Genomic DNA, 20,145 nt, shown 5'->3' on the forward strand with positions numbered 1-20,145 from the left:
TGAGGGGGAGCTTCCTACTAACACAGACCTGTGGTACCACTCTGCGTTAATTCAGGTAGAGTACCTAGAGACCCTAGAGCCTCCCCTTTGCAGTCCCTCAGTGAGATGGACTCCCAGATTCAATGAAAGGCTACTTCCTTTACAATCCCAGAGTAGGCATCCAACAAGGAAAAAAAATGCATAAACTTCTTGAGTCCCAGAGGTGTCCGTGACCCAAACTCCCCACAGAACAAAGTTGGCAGGAAACCAGAAACAAACTGGTCGCCCAAAATACTGGAAATAGAAGCTCTGTCCAGTTGGACAGGCAGTCCCCCAAACGATTCTAGAGGCTTCACCCCTTGGGGGCCCCAGGTTTGGAGTAGAGATGATTTATACCCAGGAAATGTCCTCAAGAGGCTTTTGATCCTGGATTCAGGGAGAGTGAAGGAGCAGACAGGTTACTACAGCCCCTAGGGTTCCGTGTGGTCAGGAAGGGCTTCACAAAGGAGGTGATCAGAGCTCAACCTTAAAGAATGAGCATAAATTTGCTAGGCAAAAAAATATGCCGGGCTGTGAAAAACCAGTGGGCAGTGATCAAGGTCTCCATCTGGCCAGATCAGGTGCAAAATGGGGAAGGAAGAGCCTGAAGTAGCCAGCAGGGACAGATCCTGAAGGGCCTGGAGTGAAGCTGGACTACAGCTGGAGGGCAATGGGGAGCCACAGAAGCGCCCTGAGGAAGAAAGGGCCAGGATCAGTTCTAGCACAGAAGAGCCTGCTGGGGCATTAGGGGATGGACCTAAAGAGCAAGACTGGACCCCTGGAAGCAGAGGTGGCAGAGCAAGGCCTGAGCTGGGACAGAGCCTACAGGGTAGGGAATGTAGGCAGAGCGACACAGAGCCATAACTGAGGTTGGACCATTAGGATTTATTGAGGCTAGGGATGAGGTTACAGGGGAGCAAGGATGATGGTCTAGCCAGGGAAGCAGGTGGACAATGAGGTGTATGTATGTGAAGGGGGTGATGCTGAGAGCTGTTTTGGACACAGGTCAAAGGTCTCTTTGAGACACTCTAGAAGGGGCATCCAGGAGAAAGGAGGAGAGAGGAGAGCAGTGTGAGCACTCACTTCTGACTAGAGCCAAGGGACTGGGACCTTTCTAGGAAGAGTCGGCAGGTGAAACTAAAGGAGGGCCAGGACAGAGTCCTGAGGACCACTGCCCCCAGTAAAGGAGTGGGCAGAGGAAGGAAGTACTGGAGGGTTGAGCAGCTGGAGAGGAAGTGAGCCAGGAAAGAGGATGTAAAGCAAAGGGAGTTTCAGGCAAAGGGAGTGGTCTATGACAGATGAGGATTGAAATGTTATTCTCAGACCTCAACAATGAGCAGGTGACCTTGGGGACCTTGGGCAGAGTCCTCATAGGGCCATGGGAGATGGGCAGCCAGATATGGTAGGTCGAAGAGGAAACAGAAGGAAAGGAATTGGGTCAGTAGGTACCAAGTCTTTGATGGCAAAAGGGTAAGAGAGAATTCACAGGAGCTTGGTGCAGGGTTGTGCATGTTTAGAGATGATGGAACATGCTCTAAAACTGCCAGGTTAAGAGACAGAAGATGCAGAAGCACAAGAAAGCAATTTCCTGCAGGGCACAGGTGCACGCCTGTAATCCCAGCAGTGTAGGAGGCTGAGACAGGAGGATCCCAAGTTCAAAGTCAGCCTCAGCAACTTAGCAAGGCCCGAAGCAACTTAGTGAGACCCTGTCTTAAAATAAAAAATAAAAAACGTGCTGGGCATGTGACTCAGTGGTAAAACACCTCTGGGTTCAATCCCCAGTGCCAAAAAAGAAAAGAAAGCAGTTTTCTAAGGGGATGGAAAGCAGGGGGATCCTTATCTGAGAGGCCCTCATTCATCAACAAGTGACCTATGTTGGGGAGGAGCCACAGCCCAGAATTCCCCTGAGGGTCCAGATCCACCCGCTGCTCCTAGGACCTCTAGTTCATCTCTGTCAAAACAGTCATGACGTGCCAACCTGTTCCTTTTCCTGTTCCCTGAGATGAAGAAGAGCTCTGGATCTTGTCCAGATCACCCCCTTGTCTTATAGCCCATCAACCCCCTATTCTGTTCTCTCTGCCTCCTGAATCTTAGTCTCATCCCCTCAGCTTCTGCCCTGATCCATGCTTCATCCTTTCATGCCTGGGTCCCTGCAAAAGCCACCACCTGGGCTACTAGCTTCCAGTCTCATTCCTCCAGTTCTGGTCCCAGTTCTGACCCACCACCCCTAACTCTAAACTGTTAGGTGGCTCCCCATTCCCCAACCTACCCCCAGGACAAAGTCCAAGCTCCCCAGTCTGGCCTCTGCCCACCTCCTCATGCTCATTCTATTCCAGTCTTACAGTTCCTTTGCTAGCAAGGAGGACATGATTGGCCTTCTGCTTGGGCACATAATGATCCTGCACATCTCCCTGTCTTTGCACAGACTGAAAGATCCTTCCCACACCCTCTTCACCTTTGCCTGGCACCTTCTGCTCTCCCAAGATCCAACTCCAATGACCCCTCCTCTGGGAATCCTTTCCTGACCATGCCACTCCCCCAAAAGGCTCTCCTGGGCTGCCCCTCCCCTTCACACCCCTGCCTGTCAATGTCATTCCTCCCATTTGACCGGGGCTCCTTGAGGGCAGGGACTAAGCTTGACTCATCTTGTTCACCACCATCGCCCAGCACCAGGGCTGGCACACCAGAAGCCTCAGGAAATGTCTGTTTAAGTAATGGGTGGGTGAGTGAATGAGCTGTGAGTGGCTATACCAGGGAATCAGCGAGTGAGGGAATTAAAGAGAGGAGGAAGAGCTGAACGGATGGCTAAACAGAGCAGGCGGGGCAGATGAGAATCAAGTACCGGGTGGAAGGAATGAATGGATGAATAACCGAGATCATGCAACCCTGGGCAGTTTCTCCAATAAAGCAAAATGGGTTCCCCTTGGTTGAACTCCCCGCTCCGCCGCAAGTCTCGCCGTTTCCCGTCCGAGCTATGGTCAGAATCCCAATACTGGTCATTCTGGAAAGGGCTTACCCGGCCGGACCCGCAGAACTGGTTTCCCCGCGAGCTTACTCTGGCCTCTGCGGAACCCACCTGGATCCGGACCCAGCAGTTCTCAGTCTATTGGCAAACTGGCAAGGACTGGAGGAGACTGGCATCTACGAGAGCCTATCCTGTTGGACTTTGGCTGCAGACCACGCCCGCCAGAGAAAGCGTCCTGATTGGTCTGGGGAGGCGGGAAGCAGAGTGTCTATTGGCTGGATGATAGTGTCTGACGTCATGGGTAGCTTATTGCAAGCTAGACTCGGGAAGACTGCCTCGAGTGTCAGACCCGCCTCTGAAGAGAAACTGAAGGGGCTGGTGACTGGGCGTGGTCCCGGACAGAATGGCCCAGAATGTGGTTTCTGGTGCCCATACCTGAGTTCTTTGCTGACCTCACCTTTGGGTCTCGAGGGAGAATGGGGTCTTGGGAGTGCAGACTCCTTGCTAAAGAAGCAGGGGACTTAGGACCCGAGAGAAGGAGGGATTGAGGGGTCCTAACATCTGGGTCTGAAAGAGGAGTGGGCTGGGGAACCTGAAAGACTGAGGTCTAGGAACCTGGATCCCGGGAGTCATTGGCCGTCCAGGCATGACGGATTTGGGATTCAGGATTTTATGAGGTTATTTATGGGATTGGAGCCAGGCCTTGCCCCCAGGCAAAGTGTTCTGTGTCCTGAGGTGGAGCATGGAACAGAGATGGAGAGGGCAGAGAAGCTCTGGCCTGGATATGCCCTTTCCACATCCCCCAGAGAAGCCAGGGCAGGGCGCTGTCTACAAAAGGATCCCAGAGAGGGAGGGGACTTGAGATGCACTTGGAGACAAAGAGAAAAACAGATACCAATGGAGAGATAAAAATAATAAAACAATAATAATAATAGAGTTCTCTTGTGCTGAATTTACTGTGACCTGGGTTCTGTACTAAGCATTTTACATAATTATTTGATGTCTTCCTCTTCACAGTTCTAAGAGATCAGATTATTATCATTATTATTATTATTATCCCCATTTTACAAGTGAGAAAATTGAGGTCCAGTGCAGGAGAATCGAGATACAGATAAAAAAAAAAAAAAAAAAAGGATACAGACGTAAAGAGACAGGAGAAACACAAAAAAACAGATGAAGACGAAGAGATAAATAAACAAAGAAATAAAGACTGGCCCAGAGAGAGAAGAGATGAAATGGCAGACAGTCAACCAAAGAAGAGGAACTGGGAGCTGAGACTCCCAGGTCATTAGGGGTGACAAGGATGGGGACTCCAGGTATTTCCTCCCCTGTCTCCATGACACCAGGCTTGTCTAACCCTACTTGCTGTGGGTGTTGGGCCTAGTTGGGGTAGAAAATGGTGATTAGGACAAAGCAGATGTGTCATTATCCCATTAAAAGATGATAAGAAAATGATTCATGGGGAGCCCCTGGCCTGGGAGGGTCCTTTCCCTCATGGCTTCAGTACTTTGATCTGAACAGATCAGGCCTCAGGGAGGATTGGAAATGGGCAGGGCCCTCCCTCTCCCTCACCATCTCCACATCTCCTTCACTCAGAACTGTCACTGTAGCCCATCAAGGTGACAGGTGGGCCGCCCTGGGTAACAGCTTCCTGGTGGGTCTTCATCTCTACTGATGCCCCCTAGAGGCCCCAATACATTGCAGAGACTCAGCAAATGCTTATGGGATGGACAAAGATGCCTGTGCAGAGACACAGGGACAAACGCCCTGTGCAGCTCTTCCTCGTCCCTATCCCACCATTTCCCTCTGTGTCACCATGACGTTCCTCAGCCTATCCTGGCCTCACAGTCTCCTCCCACCTTCCCTTTTGCCCTTGCATTTCTCCCAATGCCACTAGGCCCACTGTCCACACTGGACTGAAACTGAGGCTCATTTTGGAAGACGTCAGCCTCCCAGGGTCACCTGTGGGACATGCAGGGGAGTGGAGCAAGAGGGTCTCAATGCTCCAGATACAGACACACTTCCAGCACCTGGGAGTTGGAAACACAAGGTCACACCAAACACGTTCCCTCGCAATACTTGTGAGGTGTGATCTTGCATTTGAACCCACATAATGAGAGGCACACATTGGGCACATATAATCGCCTTCAAGCACCAACAGGCACACATCACAGAATCACCTGCACTGACAGAAATACCCTATTCCACATGCACACAGACCTGGCTCTGCAATTATATGCCCAGCCCCTGAAAAGCCACAGATTCAGTCCCCACTAGAAGGAACATGAGCTAAGACTGGATTTTGTTCACTATTGGATCTTTAGCAATGAACAGAATATAATCATCATCATCATCATCACCCAAAATGTTTCCTAGGTGCCTGGCACAATTGTAAGCCCTTCACATGAATTAATCATTTCAATCCTCTCAAGAACTCCATTTGCAACAACCCAATTTACAGATGGGGAAAATGAGGTGCAGTGAAATTTGGCGACTTGCCCAAGGTTTCCCAGCCAGTAAGAGGCAGGTGGGATGTGAACCCAGGTCTTCTGGCTCTAGAGTCCATCCAGTAGAGCTAGTCCTCAATAAATATTTGCTGCCCAATCCAGGAGGAATTGCAGAACTACAATAACTGAGGACATTCCCCAACTCAATGCATAGTGTGTAGAATCACAGGTGTGTAATACAACACACAAATAGAAGGGACCCCTCACATGTCTCCCACAGACCACAGAAGTAAGGCAAAGAGACAATCTTCACACAATCACACAACCATATACGGAGTCACAACACACCCAAACCAGACTCAGTGATACACCCACAGTTCCCTGAGTCCCTCCTGTCCCGCTGGGCAGTCCCTCAAGGAAACAGCAGGTTTAGGATGGGAAGGAGGGTCCCCTTCTTGACTGCTCAGCCAGACCGGTTCCGCCAGAGCCATGGATGGCACAATCTACCTTGTGAAACCCATGTTGGGCAACAGGGTTCAGACCCGGATTCTGGAGACAGAGGGGCTGGAAGCCTGGACTTCTATGTGCTGAGAGCATAGGGGGCTGGGGCCTAGACAACTGGGTTCTGGAAAACAGGGGGCCTTAGTCCTGGATTCCTACTTTTGAAGATGGGATTCCAGATTTAGCAAATAAAAATACATGGTGGTGTACATCTGTAGTCCCAGCAAGGCAAAGCAGAGGCAGGAGGATCACTTGAGCCCAGGAGTACCGTGGTGCAAGTCTGTAATCCCAGTCACATGGCAGGATGAGGCAGGAGGATTCCAAGTTCAAGGGCAACCTCAGCAACTTAGCAAGACCCTGTCTCAAAATAAAGAATAAAGGACTGGAGATGTAGTTCAGTGGTAAAGCACCCTGGGTTCAATCTCTAGTACCACGATACAAACAAAAAGCAACCAAATAATTTTTTAGTATGTCCCAAGTAGTGCATGGAATTTACTACACTAAAAAATATATATATTCATTGTTTATCTGAAATTTCAATCAAACCAGACATCCTGTATCTGACAACCCCATTTGAGGGGGACAGAAGCCAGATGCCTAGTGGCTGGGCCATGGGCATTCCTCAGCTCCCCAGGCCTCACCTCTTCCTGCTCCCTGCTCTCCTCACCTCCAAAGAGGCCACCTCACAGCTTCCCCAGTCCCGATTTCCTCATCTACATGAGTCGCTCTATCTAATTGGGGCCCCCAGGCTGTATCAGAAGAAGAAACTTGAGAACAACTCAGATTGTCATCATGGGAGCCTGAGGGTCCTCAAAGATGATTGACTGCGTCACCTGAAGGTCCTCAGAGATGACTGACTTGCGTCACCTGAAGCCCATAGTCTGCATAGTTGGGAAGACAGGCCCTGTGGCTGCCTCCATGGAGTAGGCTTGCAGAAGGGAGAGATGGGGAGAGGTGAGGAGAGACCCCAAGACAGGAGACAGAAACCCCAGCATAAGGACACAGAGACACAAAGCCTGGGAGGAGAGAGACTAAGAAAAGTGGAGACAGACACAGATTCAGAAACCGATTTGCAGAGATGTAGAAATGAAGATGCAGAGATGGGGATACAAGTATGCAGGAAGTAAGTGGGGAGATGTCCCCCACACACGCAGGCTCCTGGACCTAGTGACTGGCATGCACAGGCAGTGCTGCCCAGACGTCTGGAAACAGAGAACCAGACAAATGGGAGGTGCTGGGAGACCAGGGTTTGGGCCCTGGCATGTTGGGTGTGTGGGGAAGCTGTGATCCCAGGCCAGCGGGTTATCCACTTGCCATCACCCCATGTCCATGCCTAGTGGAGTGACGATACTACCTTCTCTATAGGTGACACCCCAATTTTCTGGTGCCTCCTACATTTTGGGGGGTGACACCCATGCTAGGAACCCCACCCAGCCCTAACACCGCTTCCCTCACTGAGTCATGTTCAACCCCGTCAGTCCTGCTGAGGGGAGACTTTGGCAACTTGAGCATCTATCCCCCAGCTTCACCCCTGGAGCCCAGCAGTTTGAAACCTCAGGACCCCTACCTACCTGGGGATGTGCAAGCTAGCTTAACAAGATGAGATGCCACAGTCCAGACCCCAAACCCCTCCCGCAGACCCAGGCGCCCAGGCCCCAGCCCTCCTCCCTTAGACTCAGGCTTCCAGGCTCTCCCCAGTCCCGTTTTCTGCTCTATGAGGACCCAGATGTGACCAGGGGGCCATAGCTACATCCTTCAGTTCCTTTCACAGTTTCTGCCTCCTCCCTTCCCAGTGTGGACTAGAGGTGAATGGAGCCCTGATTTTGGTCCCTACATGAATCACTCCCCAAAACACACTTCCCCGTCAGCCCCTGCCCCCGTCCCCTGCCCCTGAATGGGAAGACAATGTCCCCATCTCCCAGGAAGGCAGCGTGGTGAAGCCACTAAGCATGCTGGGAGCCTTAAAGGGGAGCCCCACTCCAAACTCTGTCCTGTACCACCCCGCCTCTCACTGCCATTTCCCTGCCCCCTCCTGCCCTCTGGCCTTGCTGGGCTCCCCTTCACCTGCCCCTCCCTTCAGCCCTCCACCTCTGCACCTCTCCTCTCCAAACCCTAACTTCCGTTTTTGTTATATTTCTCCAGATCTGTGAGCCTTTGTCTCTCAGCATTCTGTGTCCTCCTGTCTCTGCATCCCTCTGAATCTCCTCTCTCCCTCCCCCACTCCCTCCCCTCTTGCCACTTTCCTGCCTCCCTTCTGTCTCGGTTCCCTCTCCCCATCCTTGTCTCCCTGCTTTTTTGGCCTCTGAGCTGCCCCAGCAGTGCCCCTAGTCCCTCCCCTGTCTCTTGGTCTCTACCTCTTCCCACTCCTGTTTTCATCCCCACCCCCATCTCCTCATCCCTGGACATCCCCTCCTCCCCACACACACACACAGGTGAGGCGGGAGGGGAAGTGGGGGGTGGGGAATGGAGAGGGAGGGCAGGAAATCCCTGTTGGGGGAAGAGGGTCAGCCAGACCGGCTTGGCTCCCTGGGCACCTCTGTCAGAGCCCCGCCCAGGGCTGTGTGGCCAGACCCATATAAACAGCTCTTGGCCTTAGACAGAGAACTCAGTGCCCGTGTCACGAACACCTGTCTCCATCACCACTCCGTCGTTGCCTGCAGGTAGGAGCACCCTTCCCTTCCCAAGTCCTCAGCTCTGAGGCTGGCGCCTCTGTTCTCCCCTCACCCTGCTCCAGTCACTGTCTCCCTTCATATCTCTGACAGTCTGTCTCTGACATCTCTGTCCTTCTCAATGCCCCCTGAATCAGCCTTCTCAACCCGAGTGAGACTGGTTTGAGGTTGATAACCCAGGGGCCCAGTATCCTGTCTTTTAATGCACTTGGCCTGGGCCATCACATGGGGGTACATTTCTCTTGACCTCTCTGAGCCTCAGTGTTCTCTCTGCAAAATGGGCTTGCAGAGGAATCGGAGTGCTGGGACCGTGTGCGCTACTGGCAGCATCTCTGGGCACCTGGCTCTGATCTCCTTCTCCCCTTGTCTCTGCCTCTACCTCTCTCTCTCTCTCTCTCTCTCTCTCTCTCTCTCTCTCTCTCTCTCTCTCTCTCTCTCCATCTCTGCCTCTGCTATGAGGAGGGTCCTCTGGGGTCTGTCGGGCAGCTGTAAAGAGATGGGCGAGTCTCTCGCCCCCACCCTATCCATCCCGGATTCCATGTCTCTCCCAGCTGGCAGGCTGACTTGGCCTCTTTCTTCCCAGTTCCCCTTCCTCTGAGAGCCCTGACCCCGGTGCCCCAGTCCCCTGCCCTCCCCTCCCCAGTATCCCGCAACCCTTGGACAGACTCCTGCAGCTGTTGCCGCACCACCTCCGAAGTCCACAGCTCCACCTCAGGGCCAGCGAAATGCAGTTCGAGATGCACGACAACGTGAAAGGCAAAGGTGGGATCACTGGATGGACCAGCAACACTCCCAGTACCTGGAACCTGGCTACCTCCCTCCCCTGGGCACCCTGGCTTCGAAGACAAATGGCACTTGCTTCCACCCCAGAGGTCCCTGAAATGCTGGAACCCAGTCCCTCTGGCCCAGACGTGGAGGAGGAGGAGGCTACACGTTCAGGCCCTGCCCAGATGTGGTGCCCACCTTTCCTCAGACCAGCAGGAGTCCCCTATCCTCAGCTCAACCAGATGTGCAGGAGGCAGCGGCAACAGGGACAGCTGGGATGTTGACACATAGATGTGGCAGAAGGGAACCGGGAGGAGCAATTGGTGTCCTTTCAGTGGGCGGCCTGGTGGCCCTGCCCAGACTGCCCGGCAGAGGGAAGGGTGGCGGGGTGCTGGTCTCAGAAGGCACTGCCAGGCTGCCTGCTGACCCCTTCCTCCCACCTCTGCAGCCATGTCCTACCCCGTGACCAGTCAACCCCAGTGCGCCAGCAGCTGCTATCAGACCCAGCTCAGTGACTGGCACACGGGTCTCACGGACTGTTGCAATGACATGCCCGTCTGTAAGTGCCCGGGAAAGGAGGCAGGGGAGGGAGGCTCACCTGCACGCCACTCCGCCACTCCGACGTCCACCCTACTAATTCCACTCCCAGCCCCCTTCTTTGGGCCCTGAATTCCTCCTAACCCTCGCCCCCTCATGGGACTCCCAACACGCCTAGGATCCCGACCTTTCAGCCTTGCAACCCTCAACCTCCCCTCGACCTCCGCCCTACACCCTCAACTTTCCCCTTTGTGACCCCGCTCCCTCTTTAAACGCCCTCTGCCTCCTCCAACCCTAAGTCCCTCTGGGACCTCTTTTCTCCCTTTCCTCCAATCCTCGATTCCCTCCGGGACCCTCACCCCGCGGGGACCGGAGGCGCCCGTCGGCCCCGCCCCTGACGGCCCTCGCCCCGCCCAGGTCTGTGCGGCACTTTTGCGCCTCTGTGCCTGGCCTGCCGCATCTCCGACGACTTCGGCGAGTGCTGCTGCGCTCCGTACCTGCCCGGAGGCCTGCACTCCCTCCGCACCGGCATGCGCGAGCGCTACCACATCCAGGTGCGTGCCCGGCCCAGCCCCGCGGGAGCCGGCGGCTGGGGACTGGCCCCTGGGGACCCCAGGCAGCGCTCCTCACCTCTCTCTTCCACCCTCCAGGGTTCCGTCGGGCACGATTGGGCGGCCCTCACTTTTTGTCTGCCCTGCGCCCTCTGTCAGATGGCGCGGGAACTGAAGATCCGAGAGTAAAGACGTTCCCCTTCTTCCTCCTCCTAGTCCACCACTCCCGCCTCTGGTCCCTCCTGGGAGAGCCTGCCCCGCCTTCCATCTTACCACCAAAAATACACCCACAATTAAAACCTGAAAACCAACCCCGCCTACATCCTTTTTTTTTTTTTTTTTTTTTTTTCCCGGGTAAGGAATCTGGGTGGAGAGGGAGGTTTGGTGAACGAGGTGGGGACGTGAAAGATGCCTAGGAGTCTGGCATCTGATAGGACAGGCTGTGTATATGACTTTGGTGAGTCTTCCCTCTCTGAGGCCAAGTGTTCTTACTAACCCAGTAAAACCAGAAATCCCTTAGCAGCAGATTCCCTACCTGAAGCTGTGCCCACATCCTGAAAATAAGCAAAACCAGAAAGGCAGACTTGATAGAGCTCAAGTTCTGAAGTTCAAAGAAAAAAACTAAGCCCTCCCCTAAGCTCAGTCAATACGTGTGGGCTTTTGACTTCATGCTTCAACTAACAGGTTTGGGGAACTTTTTTCTCCAAAGCAAAGAACTGCCAAGCTTAAGGCTCTGTGGAGCTGAAAGGCAACCTAAGGATTTTCTAGTTCTATCAACTCTTCACATCCCTATCCTTCACTCCCACTGCACCCCCTTTTTTTGTACTGGGGATTGAACTGAGGGGCACTTTACCACTGAGCTCTTTTTATTTTGAGACAAGTTTTCTCTAAGTTGCTGAGAGCCTCGCTAAATTCCTGAACATGGTCTGGAACTGGTGATTCTCCTGCCTCAGCCTCCCTTGTTGCTGGGTTGACAGTGGTGTGCCCCTCCCTCCCTCCCTTCCTTCTGATTCACAATCTGATAGCACCTAGAACAGAAATTGAGAAATAAATGGAATCGATGTTTACTTTGGTTAAGTACACTTCGCCTATCTCATCTTTAGCAAGACCCCTCTCTAATGACTGAAATTGGGGAGAATTTGACGATGGGCTCAATTTTCCATTTTCCTAATTCAGCCCAGCACAGAGGACAACTTGTCCTCCCAAGTCTCCAAAAAAACTAGTCTCCTACTGAGGAATGTCCTATTGCCTTTTCCAGTGAGGACAGAGTTAGCCTGGAATAAAGGGGGAAGAGTAGAAGGTATCCAGGCTGGCCTTGGGTGCTGGATTTTGACTTCTGTGAGGACATGAGCAGTTGGGGCCTCAGGCTATTCAGGAGGCGTCACTGAGAGCACTCATTGTCAGAGTGCATATTGCAGGACTGTGCAAAGAAAGTTAATTCCTCTCTTGGCTGACCCCAAATCTGCAGGTCTAGAACTGATGGCGAGAGCAGGGAAAGCCAAACCTGGCCAAGTGAAAAGATCAGGGGTTCAAACTATTCTGGCTCCTACTTGTGTCTCTGAGCTCAGAGTCAGAAGGGAGAAGGATGGCACTTTTTCAAGGAGTTTTAACCAGCTCACCCAGCAAACCCTCTCAAGGAGCACCCAGTGCCTTGAAATTTCAGGGCTCTTGTTCTTGCCCTCCCCAATCAACCCTCTTTATGAAGCTAAGCATGAAGGGAGAGACTCTCTCTGCCTTCGCATGCCCAACTCCATATTTAACTTCACCAGACCCTTGTCTTTCACAATAGTCAGGTGAAGTATGTTTTGGTTTTGTTTCTATGTTACTAAAGATTGAACCCAGGGCTACCCCACTGAGCTACCCCTAGACCTTTTATTTATTTATTTATTTAAAGACAGTATTTTGCTGAGTTGCTGAGGCTGGCCTCAAACTTGAGATTTTCCTGCCTCAGCCTCCAAGTAGCCAGGATAACAGGTGTGTGCCAGGCAGTATGCTTTCTCTCATTTCCTACCGTGATCAGCAACAGCGCTTCTGGGCAACTACCCCCTTCTGGCCTGTCCATTGAGTTATATGTTGGAAATTGCATGTAAAACCACTGTTTTTCTTGAGATCTGTAGCACTAAAAACATCTTGTAACTAGATTACTAAGACCATATGTGGGGGTTGAGGTTGTGGCTCCGTGGTACAGTGTTTGCCTAGCATGTGTGAGGCACTGGGTTGGATTCTCAGCACCACATGTAAGTAAATGAATAAAATAAAGGTCTATCAACATTAAAAAGTATTTTTTAAAAAGACCATATGTGGCAAGGCACAGTGGCACATGCCTGTAATCTCAATGATTCAGGAGGCTGAGGCAGGAGGATCACAAGCACAAAGCAGCCTCAGCAACTTAGTGAGATCCTAAGAAATTTAGCAAGGCCCTGTCTCAAAATAAAATGAAAAAGGGCTGGGGGTGTGGTTCACTGGTATAGCACCCCTAGGTTCAGTACCCAGTACAAAAAAGAAAAAAACTCGCTATGCATCTGGTCACAAACCCCCACCTGTCAGAAGGCACCCACCAAGCTATAATCAACCATCTCCTATATCCACTCTTAAATCAGCTTCCAGCAAGATGGTCCTTTAGGATGATAGACTGCTGGTTCACCATCTTGTAATCTTTATTATAATAAAGGCCTTTCTCTCCCACCACCCTGCCACTCAACTGATGGCTCCATTGTGCTGCAGGCAGACCCATGTTTATTCAGTAACATTTTCTGCAAAAGCAACTTGTAGATCATAGAATGTTCAGGTCTCAGAATTGGACAGACTTGGCATCTGATCTTGACTCTCACTACTTACTAGCTGTGTTATTTCAGTGAATTCATAAACCTTTCTGAGCTTGTTTTCTCCTCTGAGGATAATAATCTCTCATATCCCAAAATGCTACTATAAGGACAAGTGATAGAAGACACGGAAAGGCCAAAGTGTGACTTCAATTAATCATTATTGTTAATATTACTATTATGTGTATTATAATAGAATATTCCCACATTAACATATTGTCACTATTTTTTGCTGTTATTCCTCCCCCCGCCCCTCTCTCTCTCTCAAGTGACATCTTCACTTAGAATATCTGGGAGCTGCCTCAAATTTAACATATCCCCACCTAACTTCTGGCCCACCCCGCCCCTACTCCTCCCACCTTCTCCCCAATCTCAGGAAATAGCATGCTCTATCCTGGCGGCTCAGTCACTGTCTCTTTCCCCCAGTGCCAAGCTGTCAACAGATTCTGTTGGCTCTACTTCCAGAATTCCCCGCCGAATCTCACTCCTACCCACTCTGCTGCCCCCATCTGGTTTACTCCACTCTCCTTTTCAACCTGAAGGAATGTGACAGCTTTCTTGTCGTGCTTCCCACAGAGGAATCCTGGGACCCCTAGGTTGAACCATATCCCTCCTGTGCTCAGGACGCTCCTGTGCTCCACCCCCAAAGTAAAAGCCAGTGTCCTCACTGTGGCCCAAGGACATGCAGGATCTGCCTATAATTCGCTGTAACCTTGTCTCCTTTCTGTATACCCCTTATTTCTTCTGCTCTAACCACGTTGGTCTGTTGTTTCTCTAAATACGAGGTAGGCGTACTCCCATCTCAGGGGCTTTGCTCTGGCTCTTCCCTCAGCTGCTGTCTGGCTGGCCCCTACTTCTGCTCACATCATATTATAGAGAGGGCTTTTCTTCCCAACTTAACCTTAAATTGCAAGTACCAACCTTCCTCCCTTTACTGCCTTTTCTGGCCACATTCCAAGATACTACATCATTTACTTATTTGGGGGCACCCTATTCGTTTATCTGTTCCAGGAAGGCAGGGACCTTTTTCACTGCTGTGTCCTCAGCATCCAGAACAGTGTAGGACCCACTGTAGGTGATCCCGGGTGGATGACACAGGCTTAAAAAAGGGAAGTGATTTTGGAGGTGATGGGAGGAGCAATGGAGTCAGTTTGTATCAGAATCCAGTTTGCCTCTTAATTTGCCCCAAGATTTTTGTGGATTACTTTTTTTGAGGGGGATACCAGGGATTGAACTCAGGGGCACTGAGTCACATCCCCAGCCCTATTTTGATTTTATTTAGAGACAGGGTCTCACTGAGTTGCTTAGCACTTCACTTTTGCTGAGGCTGGCTTTAACTCATGATCCTCCTGCCTCACCCTCCTGAGTCACTGGGATTACAGGTGCGTGCCACCGCACCCGGCTCCAAGTTTTTAAAGAAGAGACTTAGCTTTCAAATCTACAAAATGGGAGAATAAGTTTCTCAGTGGGGATGTTGGGGAAACTAAAACACTCACGCCAAGCCCCTGTACAGTGCCTGGAGGGTTACAGAACCTTGGTAAAATGATCCCCATTCCCCTAAGGCTCCAGGATGTTATGTTGGCAGCCACAAGTGGGCTAGAAACCAAGCCTCTGGTCTCCCATGCCTAGGCATTCACCCGCCATGAGCCTCTTGATTTCAGAGAGACAGATGAAAAAGGGAGAATGGCTTTTGTCCCAGAGAAAAGGACCAGTCATAGTACACATGCTCTTTTTAGGAAGGTTAAGTCACAGGGTGATGGCTAGGAAGGGACATTACCTAAGGGCTCCTTTCTGGTCAGGATATACTGTCCCATGCTCAGGATTTCTTCTCTCCAAGCAGCTCACTGCCGTCAGCTCCAGGTTGGTTAATTCTGCTTTATCCCCAAACGGAAATCCCAATTTGTACACCCTGACTCTAGGACCCACTTTGTCCTGGGACAGCTCTCAGCTACGCTGACCTGTGCTAAGCGGAGGGCTCCTTTCCCAAGAGGTAGGACAGCATGCTGGTCAGGCACATGGATTTGAGTCAGCTAGCCAGGGTTCAGATGGCAGCTGCTACTCACTCAACAGCCAAATGATGTCTACAATCCTTTCCTGTCTGCAAAATGGGGATTACACAATTCCTACCTCATACAGTTCTTGGGAAGATCAAATAAGACCACAGCAATAACATGCCAAGCCAACTCTCCAGCACATGATAATCAATACATGCCAAGTTCACAGTCACATACATCTTGGAGGGTGGTACTACTACCATCAGTGCATAAAGGAATAATCCCTGAAAATCCCCTAAATTGCACACAAAGCCCACAAATACCATACTACCCGTGGGCCACACTGGACTCAAGCACTCCCCAAACCTAATATATTTCTAAGTCCTTGTCTGAGCACCTGAAATTGCCAGTTTTATGCTTAGGGCCAAATTGAGCAAAAAAAAAAAAAAAAAAAAAAAAAAAAAAGATCTTTTGAGCACTCCCAGCAGGGTGCCCAGGCAGTCAAGGTCAATGGAGAAGTCTTTAGCTCCCTGACCTCAGTGTGGGCTCTTGCTTGTCCAGGGGACTGGGACTCTCCTATGATGCTTTCAGCTTTGACCTTGAGAGTATACTTGAATTAGAGAAAGATCATGGTGCTATGGCTTAATTTCAGTCTCTGCGCTGTCTGGTTTGAACTCTTCTGTCTTATGTTAGGGCCCAGAATAAAACCCGGGACCAAGGCAGTTGTTTTCCCTCCTGAGCCAAACTGGGGTCTCCCTGTGGCTGGGATCTAGGGAAGGGTCAAAGACCTCCGTTTCAGCTGCCCTTGGTTCATTCCTTCCAGGAAGCAAGAGTCCTGCCATACTGCACCACCACCACCTAGGAAGGACACGGGAGCCAGGCCCAGGTCACATAGCTTGGAGGTACACCACAATATGGGCATTTATCCAACTTACCCATCTGAGAGCTCACATCCATTCCTCTGTCTCCCGCATGAAGATTACATTCAGATACCAGGTCATCCCCCACTCTTTTATTTGTTGATTCAGTAGCTCCCCTCCTCCTCTTCAGATGAGGTGACCCCTGCTGCCTCTGACATGCACGCAACATGGGGCGCCTCTCAGACTGCGGACCCCACAGCAAGGGAATGTGGGCCAGTCACACAAGGACCAAAACAGCAACTAGGGGTTGGAGTCTAGGGGGAAGAGCCCCAAGTTCAGGAAGATGGTTAGAACTAGGGGAAGTGAGGGGGTCTTCAAGGTGTAGAGCTCAAAAAGTCCAAGGTGGTGGCTCAGGTGGGGTTGGCCCCTGGGGAGAGCTCCAAAGTTGTCAAGGCAACACCATCTGAAGAGCTGTGGGGCTATCGCTCCACCAAGTCCCTCTCCAATCGTGATACCCCTGCCCCCACCAACACCCACACCCATCTGGGGGGCATCTCAGGCAGGGGTTGTCCCCTCTGAGGCTCACTTCCAACAGGTGCATCTCTCTGGCTTCACCAGGTGACTCTGGATCCAGGGTCAGAATGTTACCACTCAGCTTTGTCCCTCCAGCCCAGCGGGGCAGAAGCTGCTTCCTGCTCTTGTTCACTGCTGGGCGATCTCACTGTCCCTCCTCTTACCAGCCACTGCTCTCAGCAGCAATACCGGTTCCCACTGCTCGATTCCTTCTGCTGAACTACTCCTGGTGGTTTCTGTACGCCCACCCGGACTGACTGAAGTTGATATTCAAAGTGCACCTCATGTCAAAACTTGAACTTGTGTGTGGTACTGGGGACTGAGCCCATGGCCTTGCAGTTAGGCAAGTACTCTGCCACTGGGCTACATCCTCTTCCTCCAAACCTGGACCCTGTATCTTCGCCACAAACCCCATTTTTCCCCATCTTAAAAAAGGAACCCACTATCCACTCCTGGTTTAGGCTAGAGTTAGGGTCATCCAGAATGTGTCCCCTTCCTTACCCTGACATCCACGCTATTACTGCAACCTTCTACACTCATCTTATGCTTGGCCCTGACTCCCCCCACCACTGCTACCACCCCAATCCAGCTGTCACCCCTTGTCTCCTGCTGCCTCTCCTGCCCACTCCAACCCATTCTCCCCACCTCAGCTAAACAGCTGCTTAAATAGGCAGGGACCCTGTCACACCCCAAACCCTCCAAGAGCTTCCCATTACCCTGAGAATAAAACCAAAACCTACCTGGGACCAGAACATCCAACCTGTCCTTAATCTCATCTCTTCACACTTGATCTGGGTCATGATGGCCAGTTTTCTAGTCCTTTCAATAAACCCCGCTCATGGCTTTTTTTTTTTTTTTTTTTTGCCTCTGTTTGTAAGTTATTTTCCAAAGCTCTTGCCATGGTCACATCCTCTGTCCTTCTGTCTAGCTTCTCTGAATGCACAATCGACTATGCCAGTTCTTCACTGCCACATCCTGCTATGATCTCACAGCACCTCTCCCTCCCAGGAACCACCCTGCTGTGTGCGCACGTGTGATTGTCTCCCTTCACGAGAACCCAAATCTGTAAGATCAGGGAAGATCTGTAAGATCCCCTCATTTCCTGCTTTGCTCTGTGCCTATAGCAGTTCCTGGTGCAAAGTAGGTACTCAATAAATAGTTGCTGAATGCAGAACAAAGGAGACCCTGGGGGAAAGGGAACCAGTGGTCTGAGGAGACAGTGTCCAAAGGCCCCCAGTCCAGGGTGGCCCCATCAGGTGACTTGGTTGGTGTAGCTGAGGACCCTTGGCAGGTCAGAGGGACATGCTGGTGAGGTTGTCCTGGCTCAACAATCCCTTCCGGCCTGCACCAGCTCCATGCCCACTGCCCCCGGCCCCCCCGCCACCTCCACAGTACTCGTGCAGCCTATGCCGCAGAGTGACAAGGGCTGACCCCAGGCAGGCACCATTGGGTGCATGGGGCCCACCAGGCAGCTGGAGTAGCAGTGTGGCCACTCCAGCCATGCCATCTTCTGTGGGCTCCAGGGTGATGGGCCCAGCTCGCAGGCCAGCGGTGCTGGCAGGGATGGCTGGTGGGCAGCAGCCTCCTCCCATGGGTCCCCAGGGACCACCGGCCCCTGTCAGCAGCAGGGGTGCCAGGAAGGGTTCAGAGCGGCGGAAGGCAGGCGGTGGGAGCCCAGGTGGCTTCCAGGCAGGGGCTGGGGCAGTAGGATCTGGTGGAAAGCAGACAGTGACCTTGGCAAAGGGGCGGCTGGCCATCTTGGTCATCTCCTGCAAGTGCCGGCGTTGCTCCTGCCGCTGGTCCAGGGCCTGCTTGGCTTTCCAGAGGAGCACACAAAGTGACAAGAAGAGGAAAAAGCAGGAGAAGAAGACGGAGAAGAAGACAAACAGATCGATGTGGGCCTGGTCCTGCCGAAAGAAGAGTAGGCCCTGCGAGTCAGCTGAGCCATTGGCACCCGGTCCACTGGGGTCTCCCACACCCAGCAGCAGTAGGTAGAAGCGGCTCGACTTGAGAGCATGGTGTTCGTGTGGGTAGGTGATGACCAGCCGGTCCCGCACACTGCGGACCACCAGTACTGCCGATGGCTCCGTTACCGTCACGTAGGTAATCAGGCCCCGTGGCCACACCTCTCGCACCCGTGGCTCTGCTGGGGCGCCTGACCCACTGCCAGTCCCTGGTCCACCTGCATCCCCAGCCCCCCGGGGCCCACCATCAGCAGGAGGTGGGGGTGGGGGTGGAGGCGGTGGGGGCTGGATATGCACGGTGTGGACGCCGGTGTCGGGGGCCACACGGACCACAAAGGTGTCATAGGAGGTGGAGACATAGAGGTCCACCGCACCAAAGGTCACATCCAGTGTCAGGCGAATATCCACGTTGGTGAACTTGGGCTGTACACCGAAGAGTACAGTGCGGCCAGGGCCCAGCGCCCGGCGCTTGGGCTCGTGGAAGCAGTTGGTCTGGGAAGTGGGATCCAGGCAGCACTCCTGCTCCACTGAGATGAGACGGTAGCACTGCTGGCCACCCAAAGGGCTCCCGTGGAATGACTCCCGGCATTTGGCGCACTGTGGGAAGGACAGAGGGGAAGGTGGGCATCAGGACTGACTTGGTACAAGGCTGACCCCCAAGCAGGACAGAAACCTGATGTCAGCAGCCACAGCCGTAAGTTGCCACCAGTGCCCAGTCACTTCCCCGTGATACTCTTTAGAATGTTCTAGTCACAGTGTGAACACTGCCAGAACCTGACTCTCCCGCACTGCTGTCCCTGATGTCACCCCCAGTAGCTCCAGCACCCTGTGCTGAGGCCTCTGGTACTCTGGGGCAGTGTGAGGAGGTGTGCTGAATTCTAACGCCTCGCTAGCTGTGTGCTCTTCGACTAGTGCTCTGACCTTGCTGAGCTCGGGATTCTTCCCGTATGCACAGGCAGTATCCAAGTCGCTCAGGAGGCTTTTTTCCCAGTACTGGGGATTGAACTCCAGGGTGCTCTACCACTGAGCTACATCCTCAGCCCTTTTGATTTATTTATTTATTTTATTTTTTGTAGTTTTAGATGGACAGCATACCTTTATTTTATTTGTTTATTTTCTGCAGTGCTAAGGATTGAACCCAGTGCCTAACAGGTGTTAGGCAAGTACTTTGCCACTGAGCTACAGCCCCAACCCTATTCCTTATTTTTGAGATGAGGTCTCATTAAATTGTCCAGGTGGCCTCAGACTTGCAATCCTCCTGCCTTGGCCTCCCAAGTCTCTGGAGTTACAGGCGTGTCCCACCACACCAAGATCAGGGGACTTCTGACACCTGGCACAGGGCTGTCCAGCTTCATCTGCCCACATGGCTGCTTCTGGACTATCAGGTACATTCCCATTTGCACTGGTTGATGTGGATGCCTTAGTTCCCATGTCTACCTGTTTGACACCCTCACTTCCACCGCAAGTGCCACCTTCTCA

General features: G+C 52.2%; 2 protein-coding genes and 2 long non-coding RNA genes across 6 annotated transcripts in view; 2 read left to right on the top strand and 2 right to left on the bottom strand.

Moving 5' to 3' along the window:
* Window positions 1-4,006, bottom strand: part of LOC306648364 — a 45,624-nt gene extending 41,618 nt beyond the window's left edge. The window contains exon 1 of the long non-coding RNA XR_013760364.1: window positions 3,035-4,006. This is a non-coding gene — a long non-coding RNA (uncharacterized lncRNA). The remainder of the gene's footprint in view (window positions 1-3,034) is intronic.
* A 4,428-nt stretch (window positions 4,007-8,434) lies between these two features.
* On the top strand, window positions 8,435-10,764 carry CNFN (cornifelin). 3 transcript variants are annotated; one of them, XM_079118426.1, is made up of 5 exons: window positions 8,435-8,591; window positions 9,184-9,362; window positions 9,814-9,924; window positions 10,320-10,456; window positions 10,553-10,764. In XM_079118426.1, the coding sequence occupies exons 2-5, from the start codon at window positions 9,326-9,328 to the stop codon at window positions 10,640-10,642; spliced, it is 375 nt and encodes a 124-aa protein (XP_078974552.1). In that variant the 5' UTR covers window positions 8,435-8,591; window positions 9,184-9,325; the 3' UTR covers window positions 10,643-10,764. The 3 variants fall into 3 exon arrangements, with proteins under 3 accessions (XP_078974552.1, XP_078974554.1, XP_078974553.1); XM_079118427.1 differs by having other exon boundaries at window positions 8,462-8,591; window positions 9,244-9,362; XM_079118428.1 differs by lacking the exon at window positions 9,184-9,362 and having other exon boundaries at window positions 8,461-8,591.
* A 4,194-nt stretch (window positions 10,765-14,958) lies between these two features.
* On the top strand, window positions 14,959-16,781 carry LOC306648074. The gene is made up of 2 exons (XR_013760280.1): window positions 14,959-16,361; window positions 16,393-16,781. It is a non-coding gene; the product is annotated as an uncharacterized lncRNA (long non-coding RNA).
* MEGF8 (multiple EGF like domains 8) overlaps window positions 16,356-20,145 on the bottom strand; it is a 40,387-nt gene continuing 36,597 nt past the window's right edge. Inside the window, exon 41 of the mRNA XM_079117766.1 lies at window positions 16,356-19,263. Coding sequence (XP_078973892.1) covers window positions 17,995-19,263 — 1,269 coding nt within the window. The 3' untranslated portion in view covers window positions 16,356-17,994. The remainder of the gene's footprint in view (window positions 19,264-20,145) is intronic.

The sequence above is a fragment of the Sciurus vulgaris genome (genome assembly GCF_902686455.1).
Source record: "Sciurus vulgaris genome assembly, chromosome: 17".
NCBI lineage: Eukaryota > Metazoa > Chordata > Mammalia > Rodentia > Sciuridae > Sciurus > Sciurus vulgaris.